This window comes from Triturus cristatus, chromosome 11, assembly GCF_964204655.1.
Source record: "Triturus cristatus chromosome 11, aTriCri1.1, whole genome shotgun sequence".
Lineage (NCBI taxonomy): Eukaryota > Metazoa > Chordata > Amphibia > Caudata > Salamandridae > Triturus > Triturus cristatus.
The window spans coordinates 718,718,496-718,734,955 of record NC_140594.1 but is presented as its reverse complement, the minus strand read 5'-3'; the positions used below and the strand labels follow the sequence as shown (position 1 = coordinate 718,734,955).

Below are 16,460 nucleotides of genomic sequence, written 5' to 3'. Positions count from 1 at the left end.
GTGCATGGGATAGGGCGAGAACCGGGAATTGGACCTTCGATCTAAAATAGGGTCCATAACCGTGTTGCAATCACCCCCTAAAATGAGATAATCATCAGAAGAGTGCATCAATGAAGCGAGCATCTGGGGCCAAAATAATTTATCTTGTATAGTGGGAGCATACAAATTAAAAAATAGTTAAAGGGATTTTATCAATCAACAGAGATACAGTAACCCACCTACCATCAGGGTCGTTGGCTTGATTTGTAACTTTGATATTTAACCGCTTATGACAGAGAATAGCAACACCATTACGTTTCCCTGAACCAGGAGACGCAAAAACATGACCTACCCAATTACGGCGTAATTTGGTAACTTCAACCTCTTTTATATGAATTTCTTGTAATAACACAATATCCCCTTTCAAGTTTGCTAAGTGAGATAAAACACGTTGCCGCTTAATGGGAGAACCCAAACCTTTAACATGCCAGGTAAGTATATTCAACGACATCTAAAAATATAACTTATATCAAAAAAGTTGTCTGAGAGTCAATTATGTACAAGGGTAACCAAAAATAAAACATCATATAATAATTTGAGAGAATGACAATGCAACTAGAGGAGTATTGATAGAATAAGGTAAAGAAGTATGAAATAAGAAAGAGTCTTGAAAAAGAGAGATTGTAAGCAGAAAGGTATGAAGTAAAAAAAGTGAGAATTAGAAATAAGTAAGAAGAGAAATACCAGGGGTAGACCAGAAATTGGGGAATGAAGAAAAATAGCAAATCAAGAAGATCGAAAAAAGTGAAAGAAAGGACGAGGACAAGAAGCAGAATAACAACAACAACAATACACATAGTATAACTGTGATGAAAGAAGAAAGAATAAGGGGAGACAGAAAAAAATGAAAAAGAGCCAATTACAGAATAAAAAATACAAAATATCACTAATATTTGAGAAGAAAAACAGAAAACAAAGAGACATAGTAGAAAAACCCAATAAAATTTATCATAGGGACATACCACAGATAAACTTTGAGGATGGGGGGGGTGAAGCCACATAGGAAAAGGCAGCATACCAGACGGACAACTCCAGGACTGACGAGGGCACGAGGAACAACGACCTCCAGGGATAACGGAGGAATAAGAAGGAAGGGATCATATAGTGCGTCTATGAAGGAAACAGAAAAGAAAAAATGTTAACCAACAAGGTCATATACTGAACAAAAATGCAAAAATTGAACTTGAAACAGATAACCACAACAAATGCCAATTCAGGTCAAAGAAATTACGATCGGGACATGTCCATGGATTCATCCCTGCAAGTATTCAAAAAATGTTGGAGAAGTGCAGGATCTTCATAGTTAGTTGTTTTGTTTTGATATGTCACTTTGAACAAACACGGATGAAATAAACCATAACGAGCATTCAAATTACGGAGTGCAGGCCTCATATCCAAAAACTTCTTCTGGCGATCCGCTGTGGCTTTAGAATAGTCTTGAGCAAAGAATAGATTAGAGCCATTCCAGAGAATCTTTCCTTTTTGTTTGGCAGCCTGAAGGACTTTGAGCAAAGTGGTGTACTCCAAGAAATATAAAATAACACCTCTAGGTTTCACAGGAGAAGACGCAGCAGAAGAAACCGGACTGTGACCCAAGTGGTGAGCTCGCTGGATGTTGAGAGGAGGCGACTCAGGAAAACCGAGAAGCTTTGGTAGGAAGGAGCGAAAAAACGACAAGGGATCAGGACCTTCAAGGCCTTCCAAAAGGCCATAAATGCATAGATTATTACGCCTATTTCGGTTTTCCAAATTCTCCACCTGCTGCGCAAGATGCAAGATCTCCCTTCGCATATCAGGAACGGGATCTGTGATAGCGTGAATAGATTCTACATAAATCTCAAGAGCATCAACCCTCTTCTCTGTGTTTGACCAGTTATCTTCGAGATGCTGGAGGCGAAAGTTAGTCTCTGTCATGTATGGCTTAAGAGAGCGTATTTCCTCGAACAAAATCTCCATTGAAATTGTAGGTGAAGTAATTGGAGGAGATGGATGGTTAACCTTTGTTCTCTTACCAGAAGATGAAGGAGAGGCAGAAGGAATTTTAGAGACTGGCTTAGCGCTGGAGCACGAAGTAACAGAAGACAAAAGTTTAGAACTGACGGAGTCAGAACTAGGCTCCTCCATAGAATCCTGTAATATACTGAAAGGATTAGAATCCTCCATTGATGTATTTTTGGCCTGCTGGGCGTTACCACGGTTAGTGCGAGGCATTGCCATTCAACCAAAGAAATGCGGAAAAGGATGCCAAAATATATCAAAAAAGACACAAAGAAAATAAGGTTAAAAGAAACACAAAAATGAATTGGGTAGAAGAAATAATCCAATGAGGCTAGAGCGTTAAACCATGGGTGTTAATGCCTCAGAACATATTTTGAGTGAAATGCCACAAAACGGAGTCAGGAGGAAGCAAATGTCAAAGAACCGGAACACCTGAGGCCATAAACGCTCACCGCTAGTCACATGAGCAACCGGGTGTGAGGAGAAGCTTCATCGACGAGACGCGGGAAACCGGAACATTCAAAATGTCGGCCGCGGCTTTCATGTAGCCGCGAGAGGAAGCAAAAAGCAAAAACCAGCCAACTCTGTCATTTCCAGAAGCCGTCGATATCCCTGGTGATGCAGGCGAGTGTCCCAGGCATGCTCCCACTGCTGAAAGATCCCAAGGTGAGGCAAGGATGCCCTGGGGGTAGCCCAACGCACTACTCCGTCACGGAGCGCCGACGAGCAGCGGCCATTTTCCTCGGCGCTCAAGCCTTGCCCCCACAGCAAGATATCCTTAATAGAGGAAATATAATGCGACTTCTGGCTGAAATTCCTGCTCTAAAAAACTTGTCTCAATTTGAATTACTGTCCATCAAATGTATTCCTCTTGAAGAAAAGAAACAGATCGAAAGAATGTATAATAAAAAGAAACAGATGGAAAGAACACTTGCGACATGGAGAAATGAGGAAACAGTGGAAGCTATTATGAATGCCACACAACAATTTGAAGCATGGGGTATCTTATTGGAAAAACCCTTAAGACCTTGTTACCCATTACCGCTAATGAAGATCGTGAAGAATAATTCACCAGACACTGAAAAAAGCCAGGTGTTTTTGGTACTACAAAATGCTAGAAGTAAAAAGGGTGACATTAGTAATGGTAACAATATACAAACATGGGGGCAGGGTCCAATGCACTGGGGAGGGTTAGCTGCAACTCTCAACGTTCCGACAAGGGAATTACTTATCAACCAAGCTAACAGTCCTCATTACGATTGTCTAAAGCGTCTTTCTTGGAACATAGTGGGGGCTAAAAATTAAATTCAGGGGGATGTCCCACCAATACACTGGAATAAATACGAAATAATTGCATTACAAGAGACCTGGTTGTTAAATCAGCAGGAAGTAGCTAACTATAAACTTCATCATGTCAACGCTACAAGAACACATCGGTATGGGAGAGCTAAGAGAGGTCTAGCAGTATACATTTCAACTGCAGTAGCCATATGTTCGGAGCAACTTAGTACAACAACTCCAGACATACAGGTTATCAAATTAGACAATTTGTTAAAACATGACTTAACAACAATATTATTAATAAATGTCTATTTGCATTCAAATGTAGGGAAAAAACAACTGCCGTTGGATAAATTACTCTTGATAATTACAGAATACAGACTGGCGAACCCAGAGTGGGAAATCATATTAACAGGTGATTTTAATACCAACCTCATTTCCGCCGGTCCGCCCCCGAGGAGGACGAATTAATAAATGCGCAAAATGTCTTCTGATCTGTACCGGTACAAAAACCCCCAACGACAAAACGACGGGACATAATTGGACAAAAAACAGTCATGGCCTTGGAACATCTAGGACTGAGAATATTAAATGGAAGAACGCAAGACGACATGCCCCCATGTTGGACATATCAAGGTATAAATTCTCAGTCAGTAATAGAATTTACAATCTTATCTTTACCTTTATTGAATCAAGTGAGGAAATTTATGATTAAATATACAACACAAAGTGATCATTCATATCAGCATCTGGAAATTAGAACTGATTTTCATAAGTACCAGGGAGCCCCCACAATGATAGGCAACCTATCTACAGCCAATTTGAAGCGCACAAGATGCTCGGCTGGTAATCTACTAGAGCTAGCAAAGCTAGCTAAGGAGGCATTAGAAACTAATATAGCTACAGAAAGCAATCAAGTACTAAACTGGACAACTTTTACTACAAAGTTCATGAGCCTGGCACCCAAACAGGAGCATGTAAGACAGAAAAGAAGCAAGGAGACCGTGAAACTGTCAAACAAAGCGTTAACATTAAGGAAAGAAATTAGGAAGGCGGTCAGAAAGAATACGATAAATAATGATGCGAGCACATGGAATGTTGTAAAAAATCACAAAAGAATATATAAAAAATCAAATTGGGAATGACCAAAAATCGAACCAGGAGCAGTTTTGGACAAAGCTTCTTTTCTGCGCTAAAAAATTGAACAATCAAGCGTTTTGGAAAATAATAAATGGAATAACTGGACCCTTGCAAATTATAAACAACGCATGTGTGACGGAGTCGGACTGGGTAAATTACATGAGTAGCACCTTTAAAAAAGCTACAGGTCATGATAATAAAAACAGTTATATTGGTTTGGAATCTAAGTCTCCAGATACATCCAATGAACTGTCAAAAATCAAGGATTACCAACTACAGGTAGCTGAAAAGATAATGAAATAATAAAATCAGGTCAAAGGGGCAGGGCCCCGGGGCCTAGTGAAATACCCATTTTGTTCAGTGACCATTAATACTGGGTGATCCCGTTGTCAGGGCTCTTTATGGAGGCAAAATTATCGAATAATCTGCCCATGAGTTGGAAAGGTGCAATAATTAAACCAATATTCAAGGGCGGAGACAGATCGGCACCTGCAAATTATAGGCTCATAGCACTAATGGATGTGGAAGTGAAATATTACGCTTCGATAATCTTGGAGCTCCTAGTGGAATAGTCTACTAAAAATAAGTTGATTCCAATGAACCAAGCAGGTTTTTGTAAGGGGTTCGGAACAGCAAATAACATACTTGCTTTGACCATGATTGCACATGCAGAAAGATATAAACGTCTGAATTTAAAATTACTGCTCTGTTTTATTGATTTTAAAGCAGCATTTGACAGCATAGAGTGAGGTCTACTGTGATGTAAATTGAAGAAGATGGGTCTCCCAGAATTAAAATTGCGTGCCATAATTCAATCGTATACTGGAACTTGGATAAGAATAAAAATTGCAGATGGTACGGGAATTACAAGGGTAATCCACACGGCAATAGGGCTAAAGCAAGACTGCGTACTAGCCCCCCATTTATTTAATCTCTTTCTGGCGGACCTCTCAATACGACTAAAAGAGACAAATTCTCATCTACCACGTCTGGGCCTATTGCCGATAAGACATCTTTGCTACGCCGATAATATAGTTTTACTCAGCCTGACATGAGTTGGCCTACAAAGATCATTAAACAAGCTAGCAACATTTGCAAATGACAATGCCTCGGAAATCAACACAAAGAAAACAAAAACGATGACTATTGCAAAGCGGTCGGGACGCAAATTCCCTGTCAGGCTGTTAGAAATAACGTTAGAGGTAGTTAATAACTACAACTATGTAGGGGTGTACAGTGATGATCTTTTAAATTTCCAAAAACATAAAAACTATCTGGAAACAAAAGGTAACGGCCTAATCTATGCATTTTGTGTCCTCTCAAAAAAGCTAAAGGGTCCATCTTTAAAGCCACTGTTTGCCGTAATACCTGCCAAATTGATGCCGACAGTGGAGTACGCAAGCATCCTTCTACACGGTACAGATGCTGAACTGTTGGACAAGATACGACTGAAAGCACACAAAAGGGTTTTTAAGTTACCACAGAATGCGTTGCCAGTGCAGGTGAGACTGGAATTTGGCCGGATTCATCAAGAGATTGGGAGATCCTATGCGTATGTCAAAAGCTAGTACAAAATCTGGTTAAGTCGAGCGAATGACCTACACGATGCCTTGTGGCTGGCCCAGAAAGAAGATCAGCACTCTAGTTATGGCAAGTTTTTGAAATTGGCCTTGGAAGAAACAAAGACCAAAGTCTCTGGACATAGTCCCCCTCTTTTCCTGTTTTTCGTAAGGTGGCAAATAAAATGGCAAAACTACTTTCATTAGTAGAGGACAAAAATAAATTTGCAAAGAGGTCTCATGCCTGGAAGGTACTACAGTCCTATACAAAATTACGTATGGCGGACTATCTGAACACAACATATTCATACTACCTAAAACGGAAACATATGGCCACCAGGTTTGGGCTCCTAACAAGCTTAGCGGATCAGCACATATAGAGATACGATGGTCCTATATTATGCACACTATGTGGTGCAGAGAAGCAAGACTTCATTCATCTTATTTGCACATGTCCTTGTTTAAAGTCGTCTCATTTGTGTTTTTTAAAAAAAAGGCATTTAATGATAGATGGATTAGGTCTCGCAGATCTGCAATAATCAAGGGTTTAGACTCAACGGATCCCCTTTTAAACTGTAAACAGATAATAATGAAAATGGACAAAAAATTCACCATGCCGTTGATTGTGTAGTATATGCAAGTACCAAAGAATTTTTAAGTACCTCAGTTAGGAACAAATAAGAAGTGGTAGCAGCAATAGCACTCTTGACTCCAATATTGGGACTGATGGAAGCTCAGTTTCTCTGCAAATTTAAATCGGACCATGTATTGTGGTTTTAATATGTTAGGTAAGGTTCATAGATGGGTTTTTAAAGGATTTTATGTCTTGTTTTTATTTAGAAGGTCAGCAACACTGTATATTTTCTCATTAATTAACCTTCTAATAATTTTCTTATGAAATCTTTAGCTAAAAATTTGAAGATATAGAGGGTATAACTATTTTCCATATTGTATGGTTTTTATTAACTGAAACAATAAAGATCTTTCACTGTGCTCTACGCTACTTCACTGCACCCTGCACCAATTACAGCAATGCGCTCTTTGCCACTACACGCTACACCACTGCACTGTATGCCAATCCACTCTATGCCACTCTAATCTACTCTGCACCACTGCACTCTACGCCACTCTACTCTAGACCACTGCACTCTACCCTGCACCATTCCACTCCACGCTTCACCACTCCACTCTACCATGCACTACTCCATGCCCCCCACTGTGCACCACTCCATTCTATGCCACTCCACTTTAAAACACTCTACTCCACTACACAACATTCTACTACACACTCTACTCCACTCTATGATGCTGTATGGAACTTTCTCAATGCCACTCTACTTCATTCCACTACTCTGCTCTATGCCATTCCACTCTACGACACTCTAGAATACTCTATGACACTCTAGTCAACTCTACGCCACTCTACTACCCTTTATGCCCTTCCACTCTATGACACTCTACTCCCTCTATGACACTCCACAACACTCTATACCACTCCACTCTATGCCACTCCATGGCACTCCGCTTCACTCCATGCCACTCCACAACAATCCACTCTACTCTATACCACTCTCTTCCACTCCACTCTCCTGTATGCCACTAACTTTTCACCATGCTGAACAGTATCCACGCTGGTGTTCAACATTGCTAAAACAAATTGGCTTAGCCAATAGCTCCTGCATAGTCTTGATCTATTAGCTTGATCTGAAGAACAAAAGGATATGGAGGAAAGTCATTAAATCATTGGCAGGCAAGGGCAGACAAGTGGGATAGAACACAAAGCCATCCAATCATGACCAAGTGATTGACCCCAAGCCAACTCTAAGTGCAAGTAAAATATTGGAAAAAATAGGTCTAAGACTGTCTTTAGCCACTACCTAATAATATTAATAAGAACAGAAGAGAAATACTCCCCATTCCGATATGAATAATACATACTGTACTGTATGTTCAAATGTGTGTTTTGCTCACATTCCCAAGTTCAAATGTCTGTGAGCTCACTTTTTGCTGAATGCACAAGAGGCACTGAGATTCGGAGAAGGATTCAAAACTGTCTGTCTCTTCCCCTAGATTTCCGGCCCAGCAAAGTGGAAACTCACTGCTGCAAATCTGTCTCTGGAAGTCGTTTCCCGTACCCTATTACGCACGTGAAACAACAGGCTGCCCTACATCCCTGTGTGAAGGCTGTTATGTGAGTATTCTAAAAAGTGTTCACACTTATGGTACGATTATCTTTGCAATTAGAAGAAAGCCATGCATTTTTTTATTTATAATTTTTGTAAAGTGCGACACATGTTCTTGGTTCCAAGCAGTACAAAACCACCCTGACATAATAGTAGATTATCTATGAAAAATTGTTCTAGTCTCTTACAAACTACTTCAGAGTTGATTTTCATTGCATCACCATCTCTAGTGGAAAGTAAGCAGGGGCCAAGCAAACAAACCTTTAAGGTTGGCAAGAGGTCTTCTATGATGACAAGTATCACATGGAGTAAGAGGAATATATGACTGTACAACGCATGCAATTACAACTCATGTTTTTACAACACAGCCTTTACATCCCAACTAACATTACATTGCATGTTTTTACAACGTTTTTTCACAAACTACCATCACAACGCATTCCATTACAATGCATACTATTACAACCCATACCATTACAATGCATAATACTTTTAGGGCAACAGTAGGGTAAGTGTTGGATAGTGTAGGGGTAAAAATTACTAAGTGTTGGATAATGTAGGGCTAAAAATTACTATTTCCACTCCAGTGAGTGCAACAGTAGGGAAAGTGTTGGATACTGTAGGGGTAAACATTACTATTTCCATGTACCCCAAAACCCATACCCACCTTAATACTAAAGAAATCTCCATTACTTACCTTATAATGCATTGTAATGACATGCGTTGTAATGATATGCGTTGTAATGGCATGCGTTGTAGTGACATGCATTGTAATGGCGTGCAGTGTATTGGCATGCGATGTGAAGGCAGTTGCATTGTAACAGTTGCGTTTTAAAGGTAAGCTGTTGTAAAGACTGCGTTGTAATGGATGTTCCCAGTAAGATAGTTAACTATATTCAGAAAATAGAAAGACAATCCTTGGGCCATTTCTAGAACTCCCTCGATCCATATACGATAGTAATAATGATTTTGTGGCATTAGCTCCAGTGTTGTTTGAGTCACGATGTTGTGAAATCTTTGTGGAGGTTTCACCAAGGACACTATAAAATATTTGATTAAATTAGAACACGTCCTCCTAAGACCATGATTATCATACATTACTATACCTTGGACAAAATGGTCCTAAACAATTTATGGGTGCAACTTCATGAAATCAACAGTAACTGTTGAAGAATTGTAACTCGAGAAAGGGTCAAGGAAGGACGAAAAAGTTATTTTTCCTGATTTCTGTCATTCTGTTTTATCAACTCCTTTCAACATTCATATCCAGCCATTCTGCTGGATACTTTACCAGAAATAAAAGAACAGATGCTCTTAACTTTCCCATAGCACTCTGGTCATGACATCTGCTGGTTAATGTGGTAAAATGCTTTTCAAATTTGGCAAAGCTGCCTGTTACCAGTTTTGAGGTGTATACGGTGAGATGATAGACAGATAACCCAATTTAGGAAAAGGTGATGTCTGAATTCATCTTCAAAGAAGTGGGCAATTGGATTTGTTTTATGTCAGTTTATCCTGGTCAAAATTAATGATATGGCTAACATAGCAACTGTACGGAAATGCATTTTTTGCATGATCACCCCAAAGTTTTGGACTGATGCTGCTGGTTTTTCGACTCTAAGAGTGCATTGCGGCCTGCTAAGCAGCCCTCAGTCTGTGCCGGCGTTCTGACCGTTAAAAGTATGTGTTGGATTGGCCTATATCTAATTAGCATAAGTTAACTTACTAGTAAGTCCCTAGTATATGATGCCAGGAGTACCTCCAATGCGGCAGCACTTATTGCACTTATTGTGTCACTCTACCCTTAGTGTGACAAATTAAAACATATCTCCAAGTTTGCCACTGGAGACTGGAAGAGCAGTTTTAAACTGCTTACTAGACTTCCCAGGCCTCCCTTTTTAATATATGTATATACTTGTCTATATTCACTGAAAAAACCATAGGTTTCACACATGTTATAGTTAGCGGAAATTTTACTGATAAAAAAACCAATGAAATTCCCCCGTTATAGTTAGTGCAGGCAACTATAACTCACGCGACCGCAATCCTCTGCTGATGCTAATACTGTATTTAGACACTTATTTGCCCATGTCTTCTTCCATAAATTTTTAGCTATACATATATTACAAATATTTTTTTTTCATAAAGACACATATGTCATCAGCAGAAGATTGCGGTCGCGTGAGTTATAGTTGCCTGCACTAACTATAACGGGGGAATTTCATTGGTTTTTTATCAGTAAAATTTCCGCTAACTATAACATGTGTGAAACCTATGGTTTTTTCAGTGAATTTGCAAGGTTTTTTAAATGCTAATTCCTAACTATAACGTGTGTGAAACCTATGGTTTTTTCAGTGAATTTGTACGGTTTTTTAAATGCTAAGTTACTTTACGCCATTCGTGGCGTGCGCGCCCACTTAACGCAGTTCGTTCCGTGCGCGCACGGTGCGCTTCGCGCACCGTGCGTGCACAGTGAGCACGCGGTGCGCTTCGCGCACCGCGCGCCCACTTTACGCAGTTAGTGCCGTGCACGCACGGTGGGCACGCGGTGTGCTACGCGCACCGCGTGCCCACGTTACGCTAGATGGGCCATGTACGCACGATGCGCTTCGCACACCGTGCGCACATAGAGGACATATGATGCACTTCGTTTTGAAAGGTAATATTTAAATTTTTCTCACCTCTTATAACCCATGCACAAATGGTGCCCTTCGGGCACTTTTTGCACACGGGGTGGGGAGAGTGTGGATAATTTTTTTTTTTTTAATATCTTTTTACCGTACGCGTATGGTAAGCGTAATCGGCGAAATTAGCGAAAAAATAAAAATTCCGTTTTTGGCCTTGGGGGATCTTTGGGGACTCCCTCAACATGGCTAGGTGTTTTGGAGCTGTCCAAACAGCCCCTTTACATGTTTTTGTGCTTTGTATTTTAATCCACACTCTCAGTGCGAGAGAGAAAATGGCGGCCGCCGCTTCCTGGTTTTGGCCTATTCGAATGTTTACTAAGATCTAAGAGCCAATCAGAATCGCGCTCGCGCACGCCACCGTACGCGTACGGTAAGCGTACCGTAAGCGCACCGTAAGCTGGCTCAGATATATATATTGATTTAAAGGCTATTTTCTCAGAATCTACTGAACAGATTTACACCAAACCTACAAAAGGCACTTCCTTGACCTGAGGACTACCTCTCTGCCAAATTTCTAGTAATTCTGTTCAGCCGTTCGGGCTGTAGCTGTGTCTAAAGGTCCTATGGAAAAATGCATGGGAAAAACGCGTTTTGTGACCCCCCTTTTATCTCAGCCCCCGCTTGACGAATCCCCCCGAGACTTTCAGGGTAGGAGCGGAGCGTAGCGCCCCACCTATTTTGAAAAATTTGCGAGGATTCGTTGACCGGCGCCAAAGTTATTCAAAATAGAATGTTGCGGATTTCCTATGGAAACGTGGTCCTAACTATAACTACCTACTGGCGACCGCCAGTAGGTAATATATATATATATATATATATATATATATATATATATATATATATATATATATATATATATATATATATATTCACTGAAAAAAACATAGGTTTCAGGAACGTTATAGTTAGTTGGACATTTCACTTGTATAAAACCATAGAAATTTCGGCATTATAGTTAGTTCAGGTAACTATAACTCGCGCCCCCGCAATGCACTGCTGATGACATCACATAATACATCATTCATGACATGGTCAGTGACATGACTGATGACATGTCAAATGACATCACTGATGAGATCACTGATGACATTATCCACGTGAAAATCTGATGCACCTCCTCACGCCTGAATATAACCTTTGATACACCCACTCTAAAATACAGACTACCATTTTTGAAAAAATAGACACATCAATACCAGTTACTAAATACACACTGACTGATTCCTAGGTCTACACACACATCCACTCATTCACCCATACAGTTACTCATACATGCAGTCACTCATCAATTTAACACTATCATATGCACTCATACACCTATACAGACACTCACACACTGCCACATATCCAGAGTTACTCACACACCTAGTCAATCATGCAAAGAATCAATCATACTTCCATTTACTCACCTATACAGTTATACAGACACCACCTCACTTATTCATAAAGATACTAACACATAATTACTCTCTTATAGACTCACTGATACAAATACACACTCATCCATGCAGCCACTCTCACAATTACTGACTCTCACATATAGTTATTTATATACACCATCACACACATATACTGCCTTTTACATATGTAGTTCCTTGCACATGTACCACTGAGACATCCATTCACTCACCAACACACCCATACACACACTCACCCACCCATACAGCTGTTTCCACATGTACTCTTGAACCCATACACCCAGTGAATCAACCACTCACACATCTATGCACAGAGTCATACACCTCCCACCCACCCACACACACACTCAGGCAGCCATACAAATACTCAGGCAAGCAATCAATAACCCATATAGACACTCATGCAACTACTCACCAACCCATGCAGCAGCTTACACAACAACAGACAGACTGATACAGACTTTCACTCAGTTTATTCACTAACCCATGCATTCAGTAAGACACATTTAATCACTCACTTGTACAGTCAATCACATACCTACTAAATCTTCCATACAGACACTTATACACCCACTCATTCTTTAATACAGCTTGCCATATATATAAAACAAATTTAAACTTTACAGAAACACACAGTCACTGGATGATGTCATCAGTGATGTAATTTGTAAGGGTGGGCGTAGTTAATGGAGAACTACTACGCAGAAGTCCACAAAGTTGAACAAAAAATATGTGAATTGTTCCGCTAACAGAGACCTCATATATTTTTGGCAGAATAACAAGTATCTCTGGGCCCGATTCACAGAACTAACTTAAGACAAAATCCTAAACTTACTACCATTTTCGTATTCACAGAAGGCACTTACTCATTTTGGTATTCACAGAAGACACTTACTCACTTCAGTATTCACAGAAGTTAGGAGTCCTAACTTTAGGACTCCTAAATGCCTTCTGTGAATACCCAAAGTCTTAAAATTAGGATTTTTCTCAGTTTAGGAGTCCTAAAGTTAGGACTCCTAAATTTACTACTACTAAACTGAGAAAAATCCTAATTTTAAGGCTTCCGGTATTCACAGAAGGCATTTAGGAGTCCTAAAGTTAGGAGTCCTAACTTTACTACTACTAAATTGAGAAAATTCCTAATTTTAAGACTTTTGGTATTCACAGAAGGCATTTAGGAGTCCTAAAGTTAGGAGTCCTAACTATACTACTACTAAACTGAGAAAAATCCTAATTTTAAGGCTTTCGGTATTCACAGAAGGCATTTAGGAGTCCTAAGGTTAGGAGTCCTAACTTTACTACTACTAAATTGAGAAAAATCCTAATTTTAAGACTTTCGGTATTCACAGAAGGCATTTAGGAGTCCTAAAGTTAGGAGTCCTAACTATAATACTACTAAACTGAGAAAAATCCTAATTTTAAGACTTTCGGTATTCACAGAAGGCATTTAGGAGTCCTAAAGTTAGGACTCCTAACTTCTGTGAATACCAAAATGAGTAAGTGCCTTCTGTGAATACCAAAATGAGTAAGTGCCTTCTGTGAATACCAAAATGGTAGTAAGTTTAGGATTTGTCTGTCTTTACATGCTAAAATGCATATAGTCTTTTCACAAAAGTAAAAGTGATAATTTAGCAAGCAGTGAGAGATCTGATGATTTTGGGATCCTCCCTAACCTTGGGGGAGGACCAAGCAGATGCCTTGAACACAAAGAGCATATCATGCTGAATGGTTCAGTGGTGGTCCCATCCTCTTAGGACCACCCCAAGCACAGTTATTATGGGCAAAAATACAATCCCAACCCAACCAAAGACCCTGAAAAGCATTATGGGACAATATTAGCAGTGGGTAGTGAATATTATAGTATCCAATATCAAAATAATTCTACAAGGAGCTGCAGTTCAACTCGTTGTTATTAGGTGTCCCTCACGAGTCAAAAGCAAAAGCATTGAATCAAGCTGCAGTTCCACTAGTCGTTACTAGATGTCCCTCACAAGTCAAATGCAAGAGCACTGAAACCCTGAGCTGAGAGCTAATACTATAAATTCTACAAAGAGCTGAACTGCAGCTTCATGAAAGTGTTTCTTTTGCATTTGACTCGTGAGGGACATCTAGTAACGACTAGTGGAACTGCAACTTGATTCAATGCTTTTGCATTTGACTCGTGAGGGGCACCTAGTAACAACGAGTTGAACTGCAGCTCTTTGTAGAATTATTTTGATATTGGATACTATATCACTGCCCACTGCTAATCTCGTCCCATAATGCTTAGCAGGGCCTTTGGTTGGGATTGTATTTTTGCCCATAACTATGCTTGTGGTGGTCCTAAGAGGACGGGAACACCACTAAATCGTTCAGCATGATATGCTCTTTGTGTTCAAGGCATCTGCTTGGTCCGCCCCCTAGGTTAGGAGGGACCCCGAAATCATAACCTCTCTCATTGCCTGATATTTCAATTTCAAAGTTCACTTTTGTGAACTTTGAAATTGCTTTAAAATGCTTTTTAACTTGTAAAGTTGCTTTGTCAAAGCATTTGTGGGTGCAGTTTAGAAGCTGACTACGTGGTGGATTCTTTACCTGACTACTTGTTTTTCTTGGAATGCGTAGTTAACAAATCTCCGCAAACTCCGAGAGTGGAGCGGAGTTCATTGCCCAGGGTTAGTCATTTGACATTTCATCAGTGATGTTACTGACCATGTCATGAATGATGTAATATGTGACGTCATCAGCAGTGCATTGCGGGGGCGCGAGTTATAGTTAGCTGAACTAACTATAACACCAGAATTTCTATGGTTTTATACAAGTGAAATGTCCAACTAACTATAACGTTCCTGAAACCTACGTTTTTTTCTGTGAATTTCTATCATTTTTTAAATGCTAATTTCTAATTATAACATGCCTGAAACCTATGTTTTTTTCAGTGAATGTCTATGGTTTTTTAAATGCTAATTTCTAACTATACCGTGCCTGAAACCATTGTTTTTTTCAGTGAATTTCAAAGGTTTTTAAAAAAAATAAATTGCAAGTCTAATGTACTCAAATCTATGTTTTTTTAAAATTTTCTATTTATATATACATATATATAAATATATTTAAAAAATTTGTGATAACATTTTAGTTCGGAAAACTATAGTCAATCTTTTTTTTTAAAATATTATACAGAAATCACGCGCCCTTCGCGCACCCTACACGATGGCTACGCGCATTCTGGTAGCCATTTTGAAAAGTCGCACTGGGGTCGCGACTTCGGTGTAATTTGTAAAGCATGAAATATCTTTAAATTAATTATAAATAAAAGATTGCCTTTAAGTGTTTGTCTAAATGTATTAATAAAAGTATTTTTAAAGTATTATTTTCAATATAATTTCACCAAAAAATTATTCGATTATTATTGGATTCGGAGGTTAGGAGGGATGGCCATTTTGCTTGATCTGTTTTGCAAGATTGTGTGGTCCGGTCAGGTGAACACCCTCCTCCAGGTGAGGTGCGGTTTGGGGATTCTATTCAAAAGGTGAGGAACCCACTGGCAGAAGTATCCATCAGAAGAACAAGTTACTTACCTTCGGTAATGCTTTTTCTGGTGGATACAGTATCTGCCTGTGGATTCCTCACTGTAACACCCGCCTCCCCTTTGTCCACCTGTTTCTACCAAAAAGATGCTATTACTGTTTGGCATGAATGTTTTTAATATGTCTTAATCATGCGTATGTTTTAATAGTGAGAAATGCTTGATCTGTTGCTATTTCTTTATGCCTTTATTGGTTGTGCATTTGTATATATTACCCCCCCTAATGGCAACCAAGGAGGTATCACTGGCAGGGTGCTGTCGATGCCTTAAATGGCATGGGATCTCCCAACATGAGGAGAAGCTCGCTTCGATCAAAGAGCTTTTAGCTAGAAAACACACCGAACTCTGCGATGCCAGCACCAAAATGGATGATCCCCACCTCATAGCTTCTGTCTATCTTGACACCATCAGTAAAATAGGGGACTTCTTTATTCTGGGGGAGAAAGCCCGTCCCAAGGTGGACTCCTCGAGGAGCGGAAACCCTTGGTACTCTAAAGGTTGCAAAAAGGCCAGAGTCACCCTGTCCCAAGCCCTAAGGAAACAGGATAGAAATCAAATCAGTAAGGCAAGACAAGACTATTCAAGATCCC

The 16,460-nt window shown here is 39.8% G+C and overlaps 1 protein-coding gene across 1 annotated transcript in view; it reads left to right on the top strand.

Annotated features, from left to right (window-relative positions):
• LOC146785372 (eotaxin-like) overlaps positions 1-16,460 on the top strand; it is a 265,592-nt gene that overhangs the window by 97,756 nt on the left and 151,376 nt on the right. Inside the window, exon 2 of the mRNA XM_085634366.1 lies at positions 8,088-8,208. Within this exon, the coding sequence (XP_085490492.1) occupies positions 8,088-8,208 (121 nt within the window). The remainder of the gene's footprint in view (positions 1-8,087; positions 8,209-16,460) is intronic.